This window comes from Aythya ferina, assembly GCF_964211825.1.
Source record: "Aythya ferina genome assembly, chromosome: 8".
NCBI lineage: Eukaryota > Metazoa > Chordata > Aves > Anseriformes > Anatidae > Aythya > Aythya ferina.
In genome coordinates this window covers 22,703,402-22,724,450 of record NC_140304.1, presented here as the reverse complement: position 1 = coordinate 22,724,450, position 21,049 = coordinate 22,703,402, and the positions used below count along the sequence as shown (strand labels likewise).

General features: G+C 56.2%; 1 protein-coding gene across 14 annotated transcripts in view; it reads right to left on the bottom strand.

Moving 5' to 3' along the window:
* The window catches only part of PTPRF (protein tyrosine phosphatase receptor type F), a 364,428-nt gene that overhangs the window by 15,217 nt on the left and 328,162 nt on the right, over positions 1-21,049 (bottom strand). For 10 of the 14 annotated variants that reach the window (XM_084527751.1, XM_084527753.1, XM_084527745.1 and 7 more), the window contains 6 exons: positions 19,694-19,906; positions 16,782-16,936; positions 13,501-13,616; positions 10,734-10,766; positions 8,242-8,339; positions 1,368-1,491 (listed from right to left, as the gene is read on the bottom strand). In XM_084527751.1, the coding sequence (XP_084383877.1) occupies positions 1,368-1,491; positions 8,242-8,339; positions 10,734-10,766; positions 13,501-13,616; positions 16,782-16,936; positions 19,694-19,906 (739 nt within the window). The remainder of the gene's footprint in view (positions 1-1,367; positions 1,492-8,241; positions 8,340-10,733; positions 10,767-13,500; positions 13,617-16,781; positions 16,937-19,693; positions 19,907-21,049) is intronic. The other 4 variants (XM_084527755.1, XM_084527756.1, XM_084527757.1 and 1 more) reach the window with 1 other exon arrangement.

The following is a 21,049-nucleotide window of genomic DNA, read 5'->3' as shown; positions in this document are numbered from 1 at the left end:
GAGGCTGCTTCATTTGTTTGTCTCTGTTCGCAGGGGATGTCGGGCAAGGGATGTCCTCCTGCCCCTCCTGCAGGGACCAGCACCCTGGAGGAGCCAGAGGCCTTCCTCCCACTGCCCCCTGGACCCTCCTGGGGTGAGACCCTCCCTGCTGCCTGCTGGCAGAGGCTGCTCCAGCTCTTGCCCTGCCTCCATCACCTTGAGGAAAGGATTTTCCTGTAAAGGCCTTTAAAATGCAAACACACAGTTACTAGAATGAATGTGGCAAAGCACGGGCCTGGGGCTGTGTTTCCAAACCCCAATTCAGCACGGGCTGCCTGGCTGCCAGGAGGGGAAGCAGCAGGAATCTCCTTGTCCCCCAAGGAGAGAGCATCTGCATTTCATTAGAGGAAGGAAACAAAGCTGGGGGGCTCCCCCTCGCCCTTTTGTCCTGGGCATTTCTTTTTTTTTTTCCTGCAGGTCTCAGCAGCCTCCAGCAGCAACAAAGCACAGCTTGGGGGAGCAGCAGCAGCCTGGCCTGGCAGGGCACTTGGGGAACACAGACACCACTAACAGCAACCGAGTCATGCTGGAAAAGAGGGACTGTCCCCCTTGTGCTCACCCCACAGCTGCCTAATTAAGGGGGTTCACCCGTGATCCTACACCCCAAGGCTCTGCATCACTGCTGCTGCCAACAGGTCCTGCTGTGAGGGACCACCTAGACCTCCCCCTCCTCCCCTAAAGGATCAGTGGTGCATTAGCATTAGAAAAGACACTTCCATCCCAAGGAAAAGGATGCCAGTGGCTGCAGGACCACCTGTATGCAAAGCCAGTCTCTTCCCCAGGCAGGGGGGGCACCGAATTAGCTGCATCTTCCTCAGCACCCACGAGCAGATGTAGGTGTGATGCACAGGGCTGGGTGCTGACTTACAATGAGGACTGGTGAGCCTGGGTTTCAGTACCTGCCCTCCAGCTCCTCTGCACGCACGGGGACTGCAAAGCAGGCACTGAAAGCAGGCGTTAGCCCCGGCCCCACAGATGTGCAGCATCCTGTGGTGCTGGCTCTCTCGGTGCTGTGAACACCAGGGCCCAAAGCATCTCCCACCAAGCAGGGGGACGTGTGAGCCTGATGTTCCAGGGGAAGGGCACCCTCAGCTCTCGGTGTTACTTTGCACAAACACCAACAAGATCTAGGGGAAGATGCTGGCCCTGCAGCCATGCTGGGGTGGGGGCTGCAGGGCCAGCAGGCCCTTGACCTGCTTCCAAGCACCTCTTGGTGCTCAGTGTTTCTCAGTGTTTGCCCCTGCTTGACTGAGAACAGGAAAAGGGATGGTTCCCTGCCACAGCCGTGCCCAGCCATTTGCTGGGGTGCCCACCACGGTGCCACTTACCATCGATGGAGGTCAGGATGACACGCGAGTGGTCATACGCGATCACGTTTGCATAGCGGTTTTTGGGCTTGTTCACTTCCAGGTTGGAGTTCTCCCAGGTGAACTGCTGCCCGGGATCGATGGACTGCGGAGAGAGGGGGAGGGAGGCAGGAGTGGTTAGAGCCGAGCAGGATGCTGCAGCACACACACGTTTCAGCCAGGGCATTTCCCCGAGCGCCTTTCCCCAGGCCAGACACACCTGCCTTGGCTGTCCCGGGCCACGTTGTCGAGCCAGACCACACCAAAACCCCGTCCCCGGTGGAACCTGCCTCCAGCAACCTGCATGCAAAGCAGCCCCTCGCTGGGGCAGCCCTCGGCTCTTTCTGTGTGCTCATCCTTTCCTCCAGAGCTACCCATCAGCAGAAGCTTGGTCTTGTGCCAGGGCTCCACAGGGACCTGACTGCGCAGTTCTTGACCTAGAGGTTTTATGAGATGTTGAACTGCAGTCTCCTGAAATATAGCAAGCCCTGGGTATCTGCTGCCCCGGGAGCTTTGGGTATTAGTGTCCTGCAACACAGCCGAGGAGCTTCTGCCAGGGAATAGTCATGAAAATTGATAGGTTACTATCCACTGCTCCAGCTACTTATGCAATGTAAACATCTCTCGTTTGAGTTAATAGAGTGACAAGGAGCTATAAACCTGGAGAACAGACGTGGTTATAAATCTTGGCCTGAGGCCTGCACGCCGTGCATCTGCCTGAGAAGCGCACATCCCGATCCCGCGCCCCGGCCTCGCACACCCCGCGCTTCCCCCTCAGGCCAGGGGCTGGTGCCTGCACCTGGGCACCTGCCCAGCTCCTGCCCGGCCAGGCGGCCTCGTCCCAAAGCTTCTTGGCATCACGGCTGGTGCACAAAGGCCGGGGAAAATGGCCTGTCCCAGAAGCACCTCCGAGACGGGACGGCCCCTGGTGAGGGGCAGGTGAGGCACCCGCTGAGGCAGCTGCCTCGTGCAGGGACTTGCTCTGCTCACACAGCCTGGGGCAGGCACCTACAGCAGGAACCAGTCATCCCATTAATCCCCCCCACTGGTACCAGCACAGGCAAAGCCTCTTTAAAACCCACACTCCAGCTCGGGGCCCCTGAAGCTCTGGCAGCCCACAGGCATTGAGCAAGCAGGCCGGGGAAGCACCGCGTGCTCTCCTCTGCAGAAACCCACGTCCATCGCCTGGCACAGAGCCACGGCCGGAGGGTTCTCCAGCAATAAAACACCCCCGAGTCAGCCAGCTCCGGCTCGGCCGTGAGCAGAAGGCTGAGATGGAAAACACAGCTCCCTGACCGGGCTGACCTGCACAGTCCCCTCTGTCCCTCTGCTCGGCACCATCAGCCACCATCCACGCACGGGGTGACACCATCGCTGTCCTCTGCTCTCCTGTGCCACTGGGCAGGCACTTCCCACCCCAACCCAGCTTGGGTACAGAGCTCAGGCACTGCTCTGATGGCTGTGCCAGCCCTGAGGGCACGGGCCAGCACCGTGCCAGGTGGCAGCCGCCTGTCCCCAGGCCACCATCCTGTCCTGCAGCAGCACGTCGTCCGCAGGCGGGGAGGCCAGCGCTGACGGAAACACACAGGAGGATGTGACATCACAGCAATGCTAATAGGTAGTTTGGGAAATGTAGGATGTAAATAGACATTTCCCACAGAAAACCTGTAATTTTCTATTATTAGTGTAATAAGCAGGCAGCAGCAGCGCTCGAAGGCGCTGCAGCAGGGACGGGAGGAGCGAGACTGCAAGCGCCGCTCCTGGCTGGGAGCCCATGGCCCCACACACTCCTCAGCCCAGGCACAGGAACCCCGGTGCCTCTTTGGGGCACTTGGGTCCAAACCTCCTGGAACGATGCTTCGGCTGCTGAGGAGCAACAGAAGAAAGCAGCAGCCTTACCTGCACCCTGGGAGCACTTGCCCAGCGCTGGGCACAGGTGGGCGCTGGGGCCAGCCCTCCCTTTGCAGCAGGGGCAGGCAGAGCTGAGCGCACTTGTTGGTGCTCAATCCATGCTGCAAACCTCTGCCAAAAGGCTGCAGGGCTGCCCACGCTGCAGGGTGCAGCCAGCTTCTGCCCAGCAAGCTTGAGTCCTGCCACGGTGGTGGAAAGGGTTTTTTCCTCAGGGAGACGAGGCTGCCAAGAGCCCCCAGAACCAAGGAGAGGCATCAAGGTGCTGCCATTAGGGTTAATTGCTTTGATGTGCAACGAGGATGTGCAGAAATGGTCTAATCATCATCAGCCTCTTAAGAGGGCAAACAGGTGAGAAAGTCAGAAGTAATACAGCACCTGAGTGCAAAGAGGGTCTAATTAAATACTCCTGCAAATTAGTGACTCATTTAGAAGTAAAATGATTTAATTTAAACTCTGGTGATGAATTAATGTACACCTGTTCCCCCCTTTAAGGCAAACAAATGAGTAAATAAACGGGAGGCTGATGGGCTGCTTGGAGAGCAGTTGAAGCCCATTACGTGGAGCAGCAGTTGGCAACTCTTGTGCCATCTCCACTTGATGCTATGCAACCCTGGTCTATGGCAGCACTGCTGTTTCCCGACTTTGTTCCACAATTGCCTGGCACTGGGAAGCTTCTCTAACTCCTCTCTGGGGCTCGCAGGAATCACCGCTTTGTCCCAAAACACAATGAGAGTAACACTTTCAACTCAGCCTTCCTAGAAAGCAGAAGGGAAACTGGAAGGAAATGAGCCAGGAGCAAACTTAAAAGCACCGTGACTTTTAGTTTTGCTTTGCTTTAAAGAGACAGGGGAGATGTTGTAAGACAGCAAGTGCAAATTAAGAAAAAAGCCCAATTAGTAAAACTCCTCCTTCCCAGCATGGAAGTGCAAGGAGCAATCTCTCTGAAGCAGCTCAGGGATCCCTGCTGCTACTGCCATCAACATAAAGACGGAGCCAGGCCATTGAAACGGGATTGGAAAAGAGCTCTTTCCTCGACAGCCTCGAGAGCACTTTCCAAATGCCTTGAAAACATCCCTGGGTGCCAGTTTGTCTCTCGGATGCCATCCGCCTTGGGCTTGCTGCCCCCTCTTCCTCAGCACAGCTCCCAGACCTGGCTGCGGGCTGTGTCCCTGCTCTGTGGCGGGGCAGGGACAGCTTGGCCACCACAGGCTGCGTGGCTGTGCCCCTGTGCTGCTCTGCGGCCCCAGCTGCTGCACAAAGGCATGGCGAGGGGAAGGCGCTCGGGCTGTTAGCGCTTCCCAGCCTCCTGTGAAATCAAGCACATTAGCACAGGCATTGACCGCTGTCAATCTGCGCCACGTCTCAAATGAGGACATAATGCGCTCCCGAATCAATGGCTGGCACTGCTTCAGCCTTATTATTCCTCTTACCGGAACGTGAGCGCTGTGTGCCTGCCAGGCCACTTCCCGATTAGCCCATTACGCTCGCAACGTGCAGCTCCCCGGGGGCTCTCCGGACCCCTGCAGCAGCACCCTGGGGCTCAGCACCCCTGGGGACCCCAGTGCCGCTCCTGCTGCCTGAGCAGGGCCCTACTGCTCCCTGCCAGGAGCATTGGAGGCTTCGTGTCCTTGGGGGCTTTGGGGGAAATGCCAGTGAACAGAGGGTTTGGGCAGGGTGCCCTGGAGGGGCATGCCAGAGGGACTGGGCACAAGGGGCAGCAGCCTCAAGTCGCAGTTTGGACACAAGGAAAAAGTTCTCTCCTGGGCACGTGGTGCAGGGCAACGGCAGCACCCCCAAGGGAGCAGGAAGCAGCCCCATGTCTGTGTTTGCTAATGGGTGGATCCCATGCTCAAGATGCCGTGTGTGCGTGCACACTCGTTGCACACTCATTTCTACACTGCAGGCATCCCTCAGCTCAGCGCAAGATCCCGCCGTATCCACGGGCTGCAGCATGGGAAGGCGGCCCACAGGAGGAGCTCCAACACAGCCACAGCACCCGCCAGCGCCTGCCGATAAATAATTAAGGGCCTTGGCCTCCCTTCCACTTACTTAATTCCATTAATCCCACACTGTAAATTCACTGTAGCTCTCGCTGTATGCTAAAAATGAAATACCCTCCTGGCACAGCCGGGCCGGGACACATGCCAGGCCCTTGCCCTCTGCTCCCCCCAGCCCTGCTGCAGCTCCCAGCCTGCAGCTGAGCCTCTCCAGCAGCACCGGTGGGAGCGGGGGGCCCGGCTGGGACCCTCGGGGTGAGGGCAGACCCTCAGCACGGGAGCCTGCTCTTGTGGCACCCGGCATGCAGCTCGCTCTTCGCTGGCTTTGCCGCCCCGGCTGCTCGGCCCCGCGGGCTGCCAGCAGGTGTGAGCGATGTTATTTGTTCCCTGACCTGTGCGAATGGAGGCCAGGCCGTGCTGAGAGATCTCTGCTGCTCTCCCTGCTTCCTCCGCAGGCGTGCGAGGAGGTGCCCACAGGTCTTGTTTCGTGTCACCCGTGTCTGGGTTACCCCGCGACCTCCGGCAGCAGCGAGGCAAGCGCCAGACTGATGGCTCTAGGCAGCTGGCCTCGGCGGTTGAAGTGCTGTTAAATATTTGCTCTCTGCCTGGGGTGCCGCTGCTGCTGGAACGGGAGCCATCTATTAACAGCCCTGCACCCCGTGGAGCCGTCAGGCTGCTCTGCAGAACCACTCAACACGCAACCCTTCCCCAGCACAGCCCAACAGCAAACGGGCTGTAGGGGTTCAGCAGGGAATCCTGCCTCCCTCGGCTCTCCCTGCGCAGCTCTGCTATGCCCCGTGTGGCAGCACGACCCTGCCGTGGGGACACCAGGACTTTTCAACTGCTGGGTCACTGCTTGCAGTGGGGGCTCCCGCTGGGGCTGCACAGCCCGCTCCCTCCCACCCCTGCTCTTTCCACATCCTCTCTGCAGGTTCCCTTATCAGCAGTGCCCGCCAGGCATGCCCTGCCCCGTCCTGCCCTCCAAGCATAGCCCCGAGGGGAGCCATCACCATGCCAAACCCAGGGAGCAGGATGAGAGCAGACCCATCGCACCAGCACCCCTGCCCATCTCTGCCAACTCAGTCCTGGATTATTTTTTTTCCCAGGATCTCAACTGGGAAATGGCTGTAATGATCCCCATGTGCCAGGAAGGGGCAACCATTTCTGCTCTGGGGCCCCTCCTAGTGTCAAACACCTTATGAACCCGTCATGTTTGGTAATTTCTGTCTGATGAGGAGTCTGATGCAGCAGAATCCAGGGGTAAAAGATTACATGCAACAATCAGCTCCTTAACAGCTGCTTCAACATGAAAAGCACAACTGATTGGTGCTCTCAACCAGCCGCGATACTCCAAAGAAAGAGAAATGAGGAGAGAGCGGCTCATGAAAACAGCCAAGAGAATTTACTTAAGGCTGTTTTTTTCCCCAAGCAGCTCCCACAGCTCGGTGTTATGCTGCAGGCTCCGAGCGGCGCAGACCTTGCGTGAGGACGGCAGCGCCCGGGTGCCGGATCCTGCCGCAGCCCCGCGGCGCAGCAGAGGCGCAGCCCGCACGCAGCACAGCGGCCATCCCTGCTTAACATTTCAGCCGGACTCATCACGAAAGGCCCGAGGCAGACAGATATGACTGCGTACCTCGGCGCTGCACTCACAGGACCGACACGAAAGCGCAAGCAACTGCAAGAGAAGCACATTATTCCTCCAGACATTTCCCAAGCCGCAACGCGGGGCTGGAGCTGTTGAACTCGCAGCTCCTCTCCAGCCTGGGCAGCGGTGTGCGGAGGGACAGCGAAGCCTCCTCTTAGCATCTTGAAGCAAACAGGAGCTCCGTGCCTCCCTCAGGTACACGCAGCTCACCCTTTGAACTAGCTGGAATTCGTCCCTCACCTTCTCAGCGCAGAGATCTGCTTTCCCTTTCCTGGCGTGTATAATTTTACCTCGTGGGGAAATGTTCTAATCTCATCTCATGAATCAGTACCAGTATGCTGCAGGAAGGGGAGGCCACGGGCACCAACAGATAACAATTCAAACAGAAGTGATAACACATGCGAAGGACGCATCCCAAATTTATTCCCTCCTTAATATGAGTGGGGGGTTATTTCTAAGTCCCCTACAGCTCAAGAGGGTCCTGCATGCAAGCACAGGAAAACAGAGCCTGCCAGTGCTGCTCTCGCAGCTGGCAGAGGAATTTTTCCCTAAATTTTCAAGTTTCCAACCTCATCACCCAGCCTGCAGAGAGGTGAGAAAGGCAAGGCAGCCCTTGTGCTGCTCGGCCCCGTCCCCTGCACACATTCACCCCCTTGGCAAGTCACCCTCAGGGGAGGATGGGCATTAAGGGGCTGGGGCTGGAGGTGCCGTGCAGGATGGGGGTGTCACCAAAGGTGTATCGCATGCCCATGTGAGCACGAAGGCAGCATCAGTGCGGGTGGGGACAGTGCCCAGCCCTGGAGGCACGTCCCTGGGGGAGTCTGCAGCTCAGGACTGCTTGGAGGCAGCGGGACATCAGCAGAGCTGAGCTGCAGGGGCTAACACCAGCAGGGTGCAGCGGCATGCAGGGGGGAAGAGGCGCAGAAAGCAGGGCAGGAAACCCGAATGCCTGCTTGTTTTCGAGGGGCGGGCTGCCCAGCAGAGCGGAGAAGCACAGCCCAGGCAGCTGGACACAAGCTCCCATTCACTCCCAGGGCTGTAACCATGGTGGGAGCACGGCGTGCTGTGGCGCATTCGGCCGTTTCCCTGCACGAGCCGTGCTCCGAGCGCTCAGGGCACGTTCCCACCGCTCGGGGCTGGCAGGGATTGCTGGCAGGCTCCCAGCCTGGCTCGGGGCCCACGCAGGCGATGCCGCTGCGGGGGAGGCATCGCTCGCAGCTCCCGAGCCCTCTCCGCTGGGGGTCCGCCCAAAGCCCCGGCTGGCAGGGCTGTGCCCCGCTGCCCAGCACGCTCCCACGCTCACCTCGTACTCCTGGGAGAACTTCAGCCCGTCGTTGGCCTTCAGCCGGTCGATGTTGTCGGCGAGGTCCGTCACGGGGATGGGGGGGTGGTCGCGCATGCCTGCGGGTGCGACAAGGAGGGAAGGGAGGAGAGGGAACGGGTCACAGCTCTGCATGCCTTGGGGGGGGGGCTCGACAGCAGCATGTGCACAGCAAAACCAAGAGGTGGGCGCGAGGCGGACACGCGGGACGGACGATGTGAAGCGCCGGGCGGGATGGAGAGGAGGTCGGCGAGACCACGCGGCATGCGGCACGCGCTCTCAGAGCACACGGTTCAGTGAAAACGAAAAGAAAAGTGATGTGCAGAATGGGCATGACCGGGTGAGCATGCTCAGACACTACAGCCACGGGCACCCAGAGCAGGCCACGCAGCGGGCAGGGGCTCGGGCAAGCCCCCGATGGGAACGGGCCTGGGGGTGCTGTCGGGGTGATTCCCAGGCTCCCACACGGGCTGGGGTTGAACACGGGGGTTCTCTGGCACTCTCACCACCAAGGGTTGAGGCTGATCCTCCTGCTTAGCCCTAACTATGGCATTAGCCAAAAAGAAACTTGCCCGGACCTGCGGCAGGGGAAGCCCCTGCAAGTGTATGAGCACAGCGTTACGGGGCGGGCATCGCCCTGTCCTCTGGGGAGTTGGGGAAAGGTGGGAATGACCCGATGGAGGTACTGCTGCTCCCTGGGTCGGGGGTGGCACAAGTCTGAGAGCTGAGGGGCAGCTCTGCTCACTGCCAGGCAGCTCAGTGCCTTCCCGTGGCCAGGGCAGAGCCGGCTCCAGGGCCCAAAGCCCAGCTCTGCCGGGCTGGGACGTGCAAACCACCGAGCTCTGGGATTCAGGGCTCAGCCATCGCCACCTCCTTCCCTGAAGCTGAGATGGTGACTTGGCAAGAACGCGGCTGTGAAACACCTCATCCAAAGCCTGGCTCATCCAAATCCCAAGGCTCATGACTCCATCGGCTGCTCTGTGGGTTTCCCAGAGCCCCCACGTGGGAAATAATGATTATTAATAGGCTGGAGCTGTTGATTCACACCCAGGGAGACGGGCTGGAGCATGGCCAGGAGCTTCTCGATGGCTCTGGAGCCTGAACGCTGCCGCAGATGGCAGCGGTGGGCCGCCGAGGTGATGGAGCAGTCCCCAGGCTGGGTATGTGCATTTTACACAGCGGTGACAAGTCATTAGGTGATAACAGGGAAGTGTCACTGCACGCTACGCTGCAGCTGCTGTCCAGCTGGGCTCCTAACACCTCTGCCCAAAGCACCTGCCACTGCTGCACAAAGGCGAGCTCTGATCCACCACGCGCTCAGCCTTCCGGCACTTGTCAGTGCGGGGCTCTCCACGGGTGGCCGGACAGCGCACGGACAGGTGGGGAAGGAGGGAGCCCTCTTCTGCCTTGTGCTGAGGTCCTCCTGCAGGTGCTTCCCTGTTTGCCACCAGGATCCCCGAGGTGGCTGAGCAGGGCCCACGAAGATGATGCTCTGGTTTCTGCAAACTCTGCTCACTGCTGCCCAGCTCCAGAGGCTGCAGCTCAGGAGCAGCCTTTGTAGCGCCGAGCGGCTCTGGATGAGCGAGTAAATGAGGAGAACAGCATGGGGCCAAGGCAGAAGTGTGGGGCTGGAGGAAGAAAGGCTGAAACATAACCACAGCATGTGGTTATCCCAGTGTGGTCGTGTATGAAGCACAGCAGAGCCATGGACCACGGCAGCGCTGCAGACATTCATCTCTGCTGAGAAATTCAAGGGTATCTCTCCAAAATTCAGCTTTGCTAGTCAAAGGAGTGTTGTAGCACCAAAGGAGCTGCAAGAGCAGAAGGGGAAGAAGAGGCAGTCGCTGTCCTCTTATGGTGAATGTGGAACAACAGCCACATGTGGTGCAGGGTAAGGCAGAGGGAATTTGCATGGGCTTTGTGCACACTACCAGACTTCTACACGCTCTTCTAAGGATTGTGGTGAGAGAAGGTCGAGCTCTCTGCCAGGCTAGGAGGGCTGCAGCATGCAAAGCCCTTGGCTTTGCCCCTGGGGGAAGCATCTTTGCTACCTCTCCCATTCCTGAGTGTGGATGCCCAGACTCAGCAGGGAGGAGACACTTTTATGGCTGTTTGAGAGTGAATTTGAAGCTCACAAGGCAAAGAAGAGGCAAAGGGGCAGTTATTCCCACAGTGCTGTTATTACTGCCTCCCTTGGCAGGCAAAAGGCTGCCGCAGGAGCCTTGGGGCAGCCCGGCACCCAGCTCCTGCCCTCCTGCCACACCGTGCTGTGCTGTGGGAGCCGCTGCGCTGCCGTGCACGCAGCACCCATGGGGCCCGCGCGTCGTGGCCCAAAGTGGAATCACTGCTGATCTACAGTCTGCTGTGAGTGAGGGTGACCTTCATGACATTGAAACAGAAATTACAGAGACGAGAGAGAAAGGGAAAGAAAAAGCAAAAGGTGTCAAAAGATAAATACAGGAGTTAAAACTAACTTGAGATATTCGGGCAACTGGGGACACTGGCACCTGCAAAGAAAAGAAACGGGGCAAGAACAGAAATCCCATTAGCCTTTAGTCATCATCGCAGAGGTTCAGAAATGGAAAGACAGAGAGGTGAAGACGCAAAGGAAAGCACCACCTGCACAGCACCAGAAGCCTCCCTCCTGCACAGGGCTTTAACTCTGATGCTGCCAACCCAGTGGCGGTGCGAGTATGAGCGGGGAGCGGGCACAGAGGCCCCCAGCTGATGCTGAGAGCCCCAATTCCCACTGCACACTGCTGGCTGGGGCCTCGTGCCCCAGGGGAGGGCAGGGAGATGGTGGTACAGGGAGGTTTGTGCTGCTTGGTGGCCAGGACTGCCCGCAGCCCCAGCAACCTCTGCTTGGTGCCCCAGAGCCTCCAGCTGGCTTGCAGCTCCTGGGCAGCACAACCCGGCCTCCTTTCATGGCACACGGGGACACTGCTGGTCCCGCATCCTGCCAGCCACTTAGCGAAGCAGTGAGCCGGTACAGAGCGGGGAAATAACCTCTGTCTGAAGTAAGACCCACAAAAATGAGAAAGCTTAATATTTAATAACAGTAGCCCAATTAATTATGCATGAAACAAGGTTTTCCCTGCTCAGCACACTCCGGCAGGGAGGCTGGCTACTGAGGCGTGCAGGGCCAGTGGCCAGCACCTCTTGTCAGCGCACCCCCGCGGCACCGCCTCGGCTGCCGGCGGGTGACAGGGGCAGCAGCACAGGCCTGCTGGGCTCGCAGGCTTTTGTGCCTCCTTGTTAACGAGTACAAGCCTGTCAGGAGCTGGAACAGTCATTTCTAGCCACACGACACCTGCTTCCACCCCACAGAGCCTCATTAGTGATGGGGGGGGGACGTGGTGCTGTCACTGGGTGGGGAGCACCGGTTGGCAGCATCGCAGGGCACTGCTGCCTCCAGCAAACCGGGCTCTTGGGGTTGTTTTTATCTCTCCAGAGTGATCTGGAAAATTAAGAAATGAGCCGGTATCTCTGGCTTATTCTTAGGTACAGGTGGGAAAGGAAAATTTCCTGGATGTCGCCTCTCTCTGATGGCAGCCCTTGCCCCTTCCTACAGCTCTAGCAAGGGAAGCCCTTGCTGCCAACACCCAAACTCTTTGTTGGAGGGGGAGCAGGTGCCTGACCTCTCACACTCCTCCACGCAATGTGAACCACAAGCACACAGCAAGGTGTCCCCCGTGTCCCTGGGCTGTGGGACATGTCACAGAGACCAATCCCCACGCACAGGCACCCTGGCCATTGACCAGGTGCCCTGTTCAACACCTCACTCCTCCCAAGGATCCACGAGCTGTTGCTGACTGTGTGCGATCCCGACATCTCTTGCTGCTTGCCATCATCTGCCTGTTGAGATGTTCTCTCCCCGCTGCAGGTGCCTCCCTTGCTTCCTACAGTGTTTTCCTCCTGTGCTGGTCTGTTGTGGCCAATTAACGTGCCAGGTTGGCTGACAACTGCCAGGCTGTTGCTTCATCCTACCCACAAAAGCTGCCATCGGTCCTGCCTGGGAGACGTGATTCCTCTGGCAGCTGCTCTGGCACGGAGGGAGCTGTGCTGGTGAAACCCACGCCACCGCAGTCGGGGCCGAGCCAGACCGCTGTGAGCAGCAGGAGGAAAGGCTCCGCTTGCCCTCCCTCCCTCCCAGGGGCAGCATGTTTACACCAGGAAATGGCCCCTTCAAAACTCCCCTGTTAGACGAAAGCTCTTAGCTGAATGAGCAGCGGGAGGAAAAGGAAAGTAGGTTACAGACCAGGAGGAGCTGCAAGTTAGAAGAGCGCTGTGCCTCATTTATTGCTAACTGCTCCCTCCATCACAAAACCCAAGCCCTCCTCCACTTCATCTAGGACTCAGGCTCTCTGAAAGGCTCTGAATGAGTTGGGGCGAGCCCGCCTCTGATCGCTACAATGACAGGCACTGTGCTTTCAGTGCCATCAGAGACAGACAGACACAAAGCAGCAGCATGAGACCTTTCTGCGGTGGGAAGTACAGCTGCCTCTGCAGGCTGGCAAACAGCTACAGCCCGAGGCACCGGAGGCCAGCGCAGGCATGACTGGAGATGCTCTGCAGTGAACAGTCAGACTGAGAAAGCAACAGCTGTTACTGAGCCATCATCTGGACTGAGGCCACTGAAACCAGCAGTGCCCTTCACTGGGCAACAGCACTGCCCGGGGAGCAGCGGGGGCTGCAGGGAGCTCTTCGCCCTGAGCTGAGCAGAGCAGGAGTGTCAGCACACCGACCGTCCCAGGACACAGCTGCTGGGACACCCTTGCAGCATAAGAGCTCACCACCGCCCCGTCCCTCCCCTGTGGGCAGCACCACACCAGCAGTGCTCAGCGCTGAGCCCCAGCCTGGACCAAGCCAGCACAGCACCTGGGAGCAACGTGGGCACGGGTGCTTGCGAGCTCTCCCAGCACCGTACGGGGGCTCCTCCTGGCTCACGGTGACCACTTGGCCCTGGCTGTGTGCAAGCCTCGTGTAGAACCTGACACACAACAGACATGGGCTGTCCCCATCTGGGTTCCCAGCCTTGTGTGCCTGCAGTGACAGGGCTGGGGAGAAGGATTGGCAGGCAGAGTGGCTACCTGGATAACCCTGGGCTAAGCCCCATCTGTGCTCCTGTGCCCATGAAGGTGCAGAGTTGCTGAGGGAAAGCTTGTGGCTCTCCCTCTGTCATGGTGACCTGGTGAAGGGGAACTGGGGCAGGTGGGACACGAGGGGGTTTGCTGCTCCTACCTGGAGTCTGGTAGTTGAGTCGCCTCATCTCAACCGGGTCAGAGGAATGGGCCAGGAGTGAGTCCTTCAGGCCGATGGAGTGCTCATCCTTGGAAGAGGGGGAGTGTGCCCTTTTCCTGTAGACAGGGGATGGAGACAAGCAGGTGAGCTCTGGCAGAGCCTGGCACAAACCACCCTGGAAAGGAGTCTGGGTGCCCATGTCCCAGCTACCCAGCTCCATCCCAGCTGGGGCTCCAGGCAAGTCACATCTTCTGTGCCTCCCACTTCCCATCTCTGAACAGGACTCATTGTATTTCAGAGATGGCAGAGGTTTGATTAGTGAGGCACTTTGAAATGTGATATTCTGCATAACATTTACTAGAGAAAAAGCTGATAGATCCAAGACCTCTTTCCCTTGTACTCCCTCTAGGAACTATTTCCTGTAGTGGAAGGATATAATCCAATTTTTTTTTTCTCACGTATTAGACATATTTAAATATAGAACACTGTAATATAATAGTGTAAAGGCTCTTCAGGGTGTGTTTTATTGGGCCATTAATATACGTCTTGAATGGCTGAAGGCACCCAAGGCGTGTATTAATGGAACAATAAAATACACTGTTGTCTCTTCATGCTATATTTATGCCTAAAGCAATGCCACCACCTCGAGCTCTTGCTGGAATTCACAGGCAAGGCAGGGACAGATCCAATCAAGAAGCGGACAAGTGAATACTAAGGACAATCTAATACTGCAAACAGGCTTTCTAGCAATTCTCTCTGTCCCACTTCTTGCTCTGTGTTACAAGTACACTGGATATTCCAGTGCAGTACAGAAGGGTATTGGACAGGGACACTCTTTTGAGCCTGTGCTGATCCTGGTGCTTTGCCAAGGTGCTGAGCGTGCAGCAATAATACGCAGAGATTTTCTCTCCTGGCTACAGCCTGAAAATGGATTTTGCCTGATGATGAACCCCTCTGCTGACCTGATGCTTTCTGCAAAAGAGGGAGCTGCACCACTGCTCGTCTACACAAACGCTAGCACGTTTACCACCCTGTAAATCACAACAGCCAGTGTCTGCTTCCTCCGTCATTGTGAGGCATTTCAAAGCACCCCGAGGGCTGCCATGCTCTGCACACAGGCAGCTGCAGCTCTGGATGGTGGTGACCCTGAACCACCCATGATCAGAAATGCTCTAAACAGGCACAGGGCACCATCACTTCCCCTGCCCATGCTGGGCTGGCACTACTGGTAATAAATTAAGTAAAATTTCGTGCATAAATCATGAGTGAAACCTGCTCTGAAGCACAGACTGCAAGCAAGCTCCATCTGTAGCCCGTGGCTGCATCAGGCACTGGGGTGGTTCAGTGGGGAGGACCAGCTTGTGAGTCTTACAATACTCGCAACACCTCAGAGGTGTCTCAACACCTCAGAAGCCTTCTAGCTGCCTGGACTGAGACAAAAGAGCCGACAGACTAAGAGCATTGATAGAAGGGAAGAAAAATACATGGCAAACAAATAAAGCGCTGTTCTTCCTCTCAGGAGCATAGCAGGATGTGCCATGTGCTACTGCGTGCCAGTCCCTGAGCCCTTGAGCAAGGTGGCCTAGCTTTGCTGGGGAATGGGCACGGCATATCATTAATGTTTGCCTCTCTCATTAGCCTAGTTGGGGCCACCGCTAAACAAACCTCCAGATCCCAAGCTAGCTACTGCTACTCAGGTTCTGTTTGTTCCCATTGTAGATGTGAAATTGTGAATATGCAGCAGATATACCGTCGGGAGAAAAGCAGGAGGATAACAGAGCATCCTTCCGAGCACGCAGGTGGTGCTGGACACGGAGGTGCTGCTGCGTGGGCTAGGATGCAGCAGGGACACGAATGCTGAGGGTGAGCACAGAGGGCTGGGGCTGCTTCATGGTGCTCGACCCACACCAGGCTGGGTTAAAGCAGAGCTAAAACAAGGCGAGCACAGTATCTGTGGGGCCCAGGTACAGACTCCCTGGGCAGAGAGGGAGGGGGCCATTTTCCCACCGTAAAGATCAGCCAACACTTTGTTTCTTACAATTGCCTGGTGTTTGCTTAAAGCTTCCTCATTACAGAATGCAAGAATGCACCTGCACTCTTGCTGCAACAGCTCTCAGTCTGAAGTGACTGAGAATACAAAGAAGCACCTATAACTGCTGCTGTTGTTGTTTCTGGATTTTTAATTTAATTGCAAAAACAATCTAGGAAGTCTTTACGCTGGAACCATCTCCCTGCATCAGCCTGTGAGGGGCTAACAATTACTGGGAGGCTGATGCCTTTGAGGAAACAAAATCTCTGTAAACCCCCAGTGTTGGCAAGCCCTGAGCTCCCAAAAACAAAGATGCCCCTTACTAGCACCAGGCTTGATATTTAAACAGGGAAATAGATTTGAAATTTTAGCAAAACAAGAAGATAAAATGGATTCATACCTTTCTTGTTTACTAGATCCAGGGAAGAGCAGAAACAGAAGAAAGGAGATGATCACTGACACAGAAAGGCACTGACTGCACATGCACAGCAGAGCTCCATTTAATCAGACAACAAAAGCAGCTCCCTTCCCCAAGCTACAGATACACATAAATAGTAAATAGAGAGTCCAGGAGGAGCAGAACCTTGGAGCTGAGCTGATAGACAATATGACCGAGTGTAATTGAACAGGCTACGCAGATACATGCAAATGCAACCTGCAAGGACTAACAATCGCCTCACACCAGTTACAGCTCTGGCAGGATTGCTCTGCTACGTGTGAGCAGGAGGCTGCTTCAGCAGGGACGCAGCAGCCAGGACCCAGGGGCCTCAAGAGCAGCGCTCCTACTCCGATTTCAGCCTGTCACATCCACGCCCTGTTCTCACTAAGACCATGTCCCCCTGTCAAAATTCGCAGCAGTGGGGGCACCTGCCAGAGATCTAGTGGGTAATTTCAGCAGGTAAGTGGTACTACAGATGTTCCTGGTGCTGCAAATCCAAGCTGCGAGACGAGAGAGTGGTCAGACTGGCTTTAGGGACAAAGCTGCTGCTCTCCCCTGTCCCACTGTTCACAGGTTTCCAAAATCCACAAGCAGCTCTGTGTCCTGGGGCTGGTATTAATTACCTTCTGCATAAAGATTCTGCAATCTTTATAAAGCAGCCTTTTTTTTTTTATAAAGGAGACCTTCCTCCTCCCTGCGACCACCAAGGACTGTCTACCAGGCACCCCCCATCTGAAGGCTGGAAGGAGTCTCGAAGGTGCCACCTCCTGTCGTGCCCATGCTGTAACTGCACCGCCCTGGACTGGAGCTCACCTTTTGAAGAGGAGTATAGCGATGACGATGATGATGATTAGTATCACAGCCAGGACAGGTCCCATCACCCACAGCATCTCTGGCTCGTCCTGCTGCTTGGCTGAAGCCACTTCCATCACAATCTCATCTGAGTAGGGGCTGGCTGCGTATCTCTTCTGAACAGCACCGGCAGGAGAGGGAGAGAACAGCAAGCATCCATTAGGCTAAAGCAGCAGCCGCATCCCTGAAACAGAGGTTTCCCCTTGCCTCTGGCTAGCAGGGAATGGTGATGCTTCTCAAACCCCGGCAGCACACCGTACGATCCTCCCTCCCTCAGCATCAGCAGAGGTCACACTGCAGTAACAGCCTCTTCCTGGTGTGAAACATTCCCATGCCAGCAACTTTCTGGCCAGCAGACTTGGCCCCGAGGTGCCAAACTGGAGCAGCCCAGCTAAGAGCCACTTGCCAGCCCTGGATTCTCTTGGAGCCAAATCACAGGCTTTTGAATCCCAACCAATTGCACAGTGGGGCTGGCTGATGATTCCTAAGTGGTTCATAATACCTGCTGTGCTGATATCAACACATCTCTCCAGGACAGGGCTATATTAGGAAAACCCCTGCTGGGCTAGCCGGTTTTCTTCAAGGAACGAAATGACAGGAACATTTTCTTCCCGGTGTCTCTGCTCTGATAAACAGACCTTGGAAAGGGGCTCATGCTCACAGGCCCCTTTCCAGAGATTTCTGCATTCTGGCAGCCTGGTGATTTATAACCTGGAGGGACAGCTTGCTAGCCCCACCAGCAAGACAGGATTAGCAGAGACCCAACCCATTCCTGCAGAAAAATGACCCCGCACCTGGCTTGTTCTGCTGCTGTTGCTAAGGCTTACGTAGCCGTGGTGTCCCTTCACAGCTCAGCCTCGCTGGGTCAGAAGGGTTAAACGCTGCAAAAAGAAATCCTTTCCCCCTATTAGAGAGGACCAGAGCTGCATCAGTTCAGTGCCTGTGGCTTCTGAGCAGCACCTGCTGCCCTGCATTAGGGACCTAGGAATGCTCTGCTCTTGCCATCGAAGGTTTTGGTCACAAAGAGGTGACCGTGGATCTATAAATCACCTGCTTGAAGGTCGAAGTTTAGCCATGCGCTCCATGTCTGCACCCATGTGAGGGGATGAAAGAGAAGAATCAAGCATGCTGGTGTCACACAAATGCACATCTCGGTCTCCTCTCAGAGGTGCCCTTGATCCCAGCCAGGCTGGCTTCACACACGTGTGCAGCACAGAAAATGTTCTTCCCTGTAACATCCTCCTGGCAGCAAGCACAGGTGCAGCATCGTAGCTGCTCTCCTCAGATTTATCAGTGCTCAGAGACAACACTGGCTTGCGGGGCCAAGGGAGAGGCTCCTGCCTTCTCTGTGAAACGTCTCAGCCCTACCAGAGCCTGTTTCAATGACCCCGACATAGCTGATGGCTCCTGCTTCAGCTCTGTTCTTACATCAAATCTGCTTGGGACCACTACAACACACCGGCCTTTTTCTACCTGCCTGGTTCAACAGGGGCCAGCTACAGCTCTGAGCCTGGCAGAGACCAGAAGATGCCCCAGCAGATGTGAGAGGTCAGGGCAGAAGGCCAGGGGCTTCTCTTTGTAGGGGCAGGGGGCTGCTTTGAAAGGAAGGCACGGTGGCTTTACCCATCGCTGCCCAGAAAGGCCAAGCTGCAGAAGGTGGGGGAATGGGTATGAGGATGCTGCTCTGTGCAGCCAGGTAACGTGCATCCATCCCAAAAGCTTTGTGCAGGAGGCCAAGATTCACATTTCTGCAGGCACACATTGGAAATGGCTCCTTCCAAGAGAAGTCCCAAGCCGAAGAGATCAGAGGGACTGTTATCTCAGTGGCATGTCCAGAGGCAGACTGTGAGGTGCAGGTGCCCCTGGTCTCACAGGTGGTGCTTCAACCCCTCACCCACCCCACCTCTGCTTTAAAAAATCCAACGCCACACTTGCCTGCTGACACTAGAGACACAGCAAGCAATTTCAGAGGAGCTGAGCGGGGGAGATGGTGCACAGCCCTGCAGAGAGTGTCTCATGCTTCAAATGAAAATGTGTGTGATGCAGCAGGGGATGCGGAAAGGTGGTAGGTAGGAGCAGAGCGTGAAAACCCTGCTTGCTGGTGGCTCACGGGAGGGCTGTGGCAGATCTCTGCTAGGGAGGAGACGATGTTAGTCTGGGATCATCTGGTTACGGTCATCTCTTCTTGACAGGGATTGCCTGGACAGCATACCCCGAGGCCTCTGCTTTACCTTATTGTTAATCTGTGACTCTCCTCCCCTCACCAGCGTGCACATCTTGCCACAAGAACACGTGAGCTGGATGAGTAATGAAGAACTTGACCAGCCCTAATGAGCCATTACAAGCAAATGAGGCTGAGGAAGGAAGCTGCAGCTTGGAAGCCGACCAAAGGCTCTGTACATCTCTATTATTCCCATTATTTACACACTAGCCACTGACACCGCCACTCCTGCCCTCCCTGTTTACAGCTGGACACTGATGCAAGGTCTCAGTGCGCTGCTCCCTGCTTATTGCACCAGCTGCTCCCTTCCCAATCACATGCCCAGGCCCCACGAGCCCGGTGACACATTACTGACAGAGGCATGGCCCATTTCCCTCCAGCAAGGGGAGGCACGGGAGTAAGAATCTCCACACAGCAGGCACGTGTGCAGCTCACCCTGCTGCCAGCCCTGCGCTAGGAGGCAGGTTTGCTTTTCCAGCTGGGAGTGAGATTCTGGCTGGAGAAGGACCAGGGGCTCCAGGGGCTGTTTTCCCCAGGCATTTACTTGAACCAAAGCAGAATTAGGAACTCTCGCATGCCAACCACGTCAGACTCTCACCCCTCAGCTCTGCTAGGAAAGGCTGTGCCTCCCTCCCCAGCAGGAAGCCCTTACCGTGTCTCCGTCCTCCAGCGAGGCCAGCACGAAGCAGCGATAGCTCAGGTCCTGAGAGAGGGGCTTGTTGTAGAAACCTTTGTAGTTCTTCTCATCCCCCAGGGTGAAGGTCTCGGGCAGCACGTCCACTTGAGCAGCAATGTAAGGCTTCAGCCTGTCTGCCTGGCGGCGCTGGCGCCTGCTCTGAGTCCCCTGGCTGATGGCCTCCAGCAGCTGGGGACAAACAAGGTGCATCACTACTGCTTCGCCCAGCCTGGCACCGCCTGGCGCTGCTCCCTCACCAGCTGGAGGACTCAGCAGGGAGGAAGGGAAGGCAGGAAAAGACACTGGGTTTGATCTGGACATGGTACAAATAAACCAGAAGGAGGTGTGTGTGTGTGTTTAGGTGTTGCTGGGGCACACATCTGCTGACCTTCACTGTGCACCTATCGGTTCTGGGTGAGCCCTGAGCCCTGGGATGCTGACAGGGAGTGGCAGGACTGGGACAGCCCGGCTGCCACCCAGTCAGGGCATCCCAGTGGGCTGCAAGGGAACCGGGCCGTATTTTGTGGCCCAGCTATTGGTACGGACAGCAACTCACATTCTCTACGGCCACTGGACATGAATTACAGCTGACACTGATGTAGAGGCAAGAAGTGACATTTGCTGTGTCTTTCCCTTCTGTCAGTGCTTCAATATTTCACCTGCTGCTGGGTTGCAGGCAGAACTTTGTGTAAATCACGGAGTGATAACAGATTTCATGGGATGTTCGGAATAAAAATGGCAAATTTCATAGTCTGCCACAAATTCATGAAAAAGGATATAAACACACAAAAATTCAATTACACTGCTAAAAAAGACTCTCAGATGTTTAAAGATGTTTTTCTAATGAGTAAAAATGAATACCAGGCTCGGAACAGAAATTCTAATTTAAAATGAAGAAAGAGGCATGAAATACATTTCACACACGAATGTATCAGTGCAGCATTGTCAGGGCAGCCAGGGAATGTCAGTGCTATGGTGGGGCTGGGGACAGTGACATGCACACAAAGCTGTGCTGCTGAGCTCACTCCCTCTGACATGAGAGCTCGGTAAGGCACTCCCTCCTCTTTCCTCTCATCAGTCCATCCTCGCCCTCTTACGAACAGTATGTTAGAGAAAGCACGGGGGAAGAGGCAGACAGGTAGCCTTTGCATGGTGGAGTTTGCTCCCCTCTTGTTTCTCGGCAGAAAGCACAGCTGTGTGCGTATGACACCATGGGGCTCCAGCTGTGCTTGAGGCTGCTGGATGTTGCTGCCACCTCTACACCTAACACACCAAAAGCCTGCACCAAAGGAGTGCTAGGCTTGCACAGTTCAGATCCTCAAAAATGAGAAA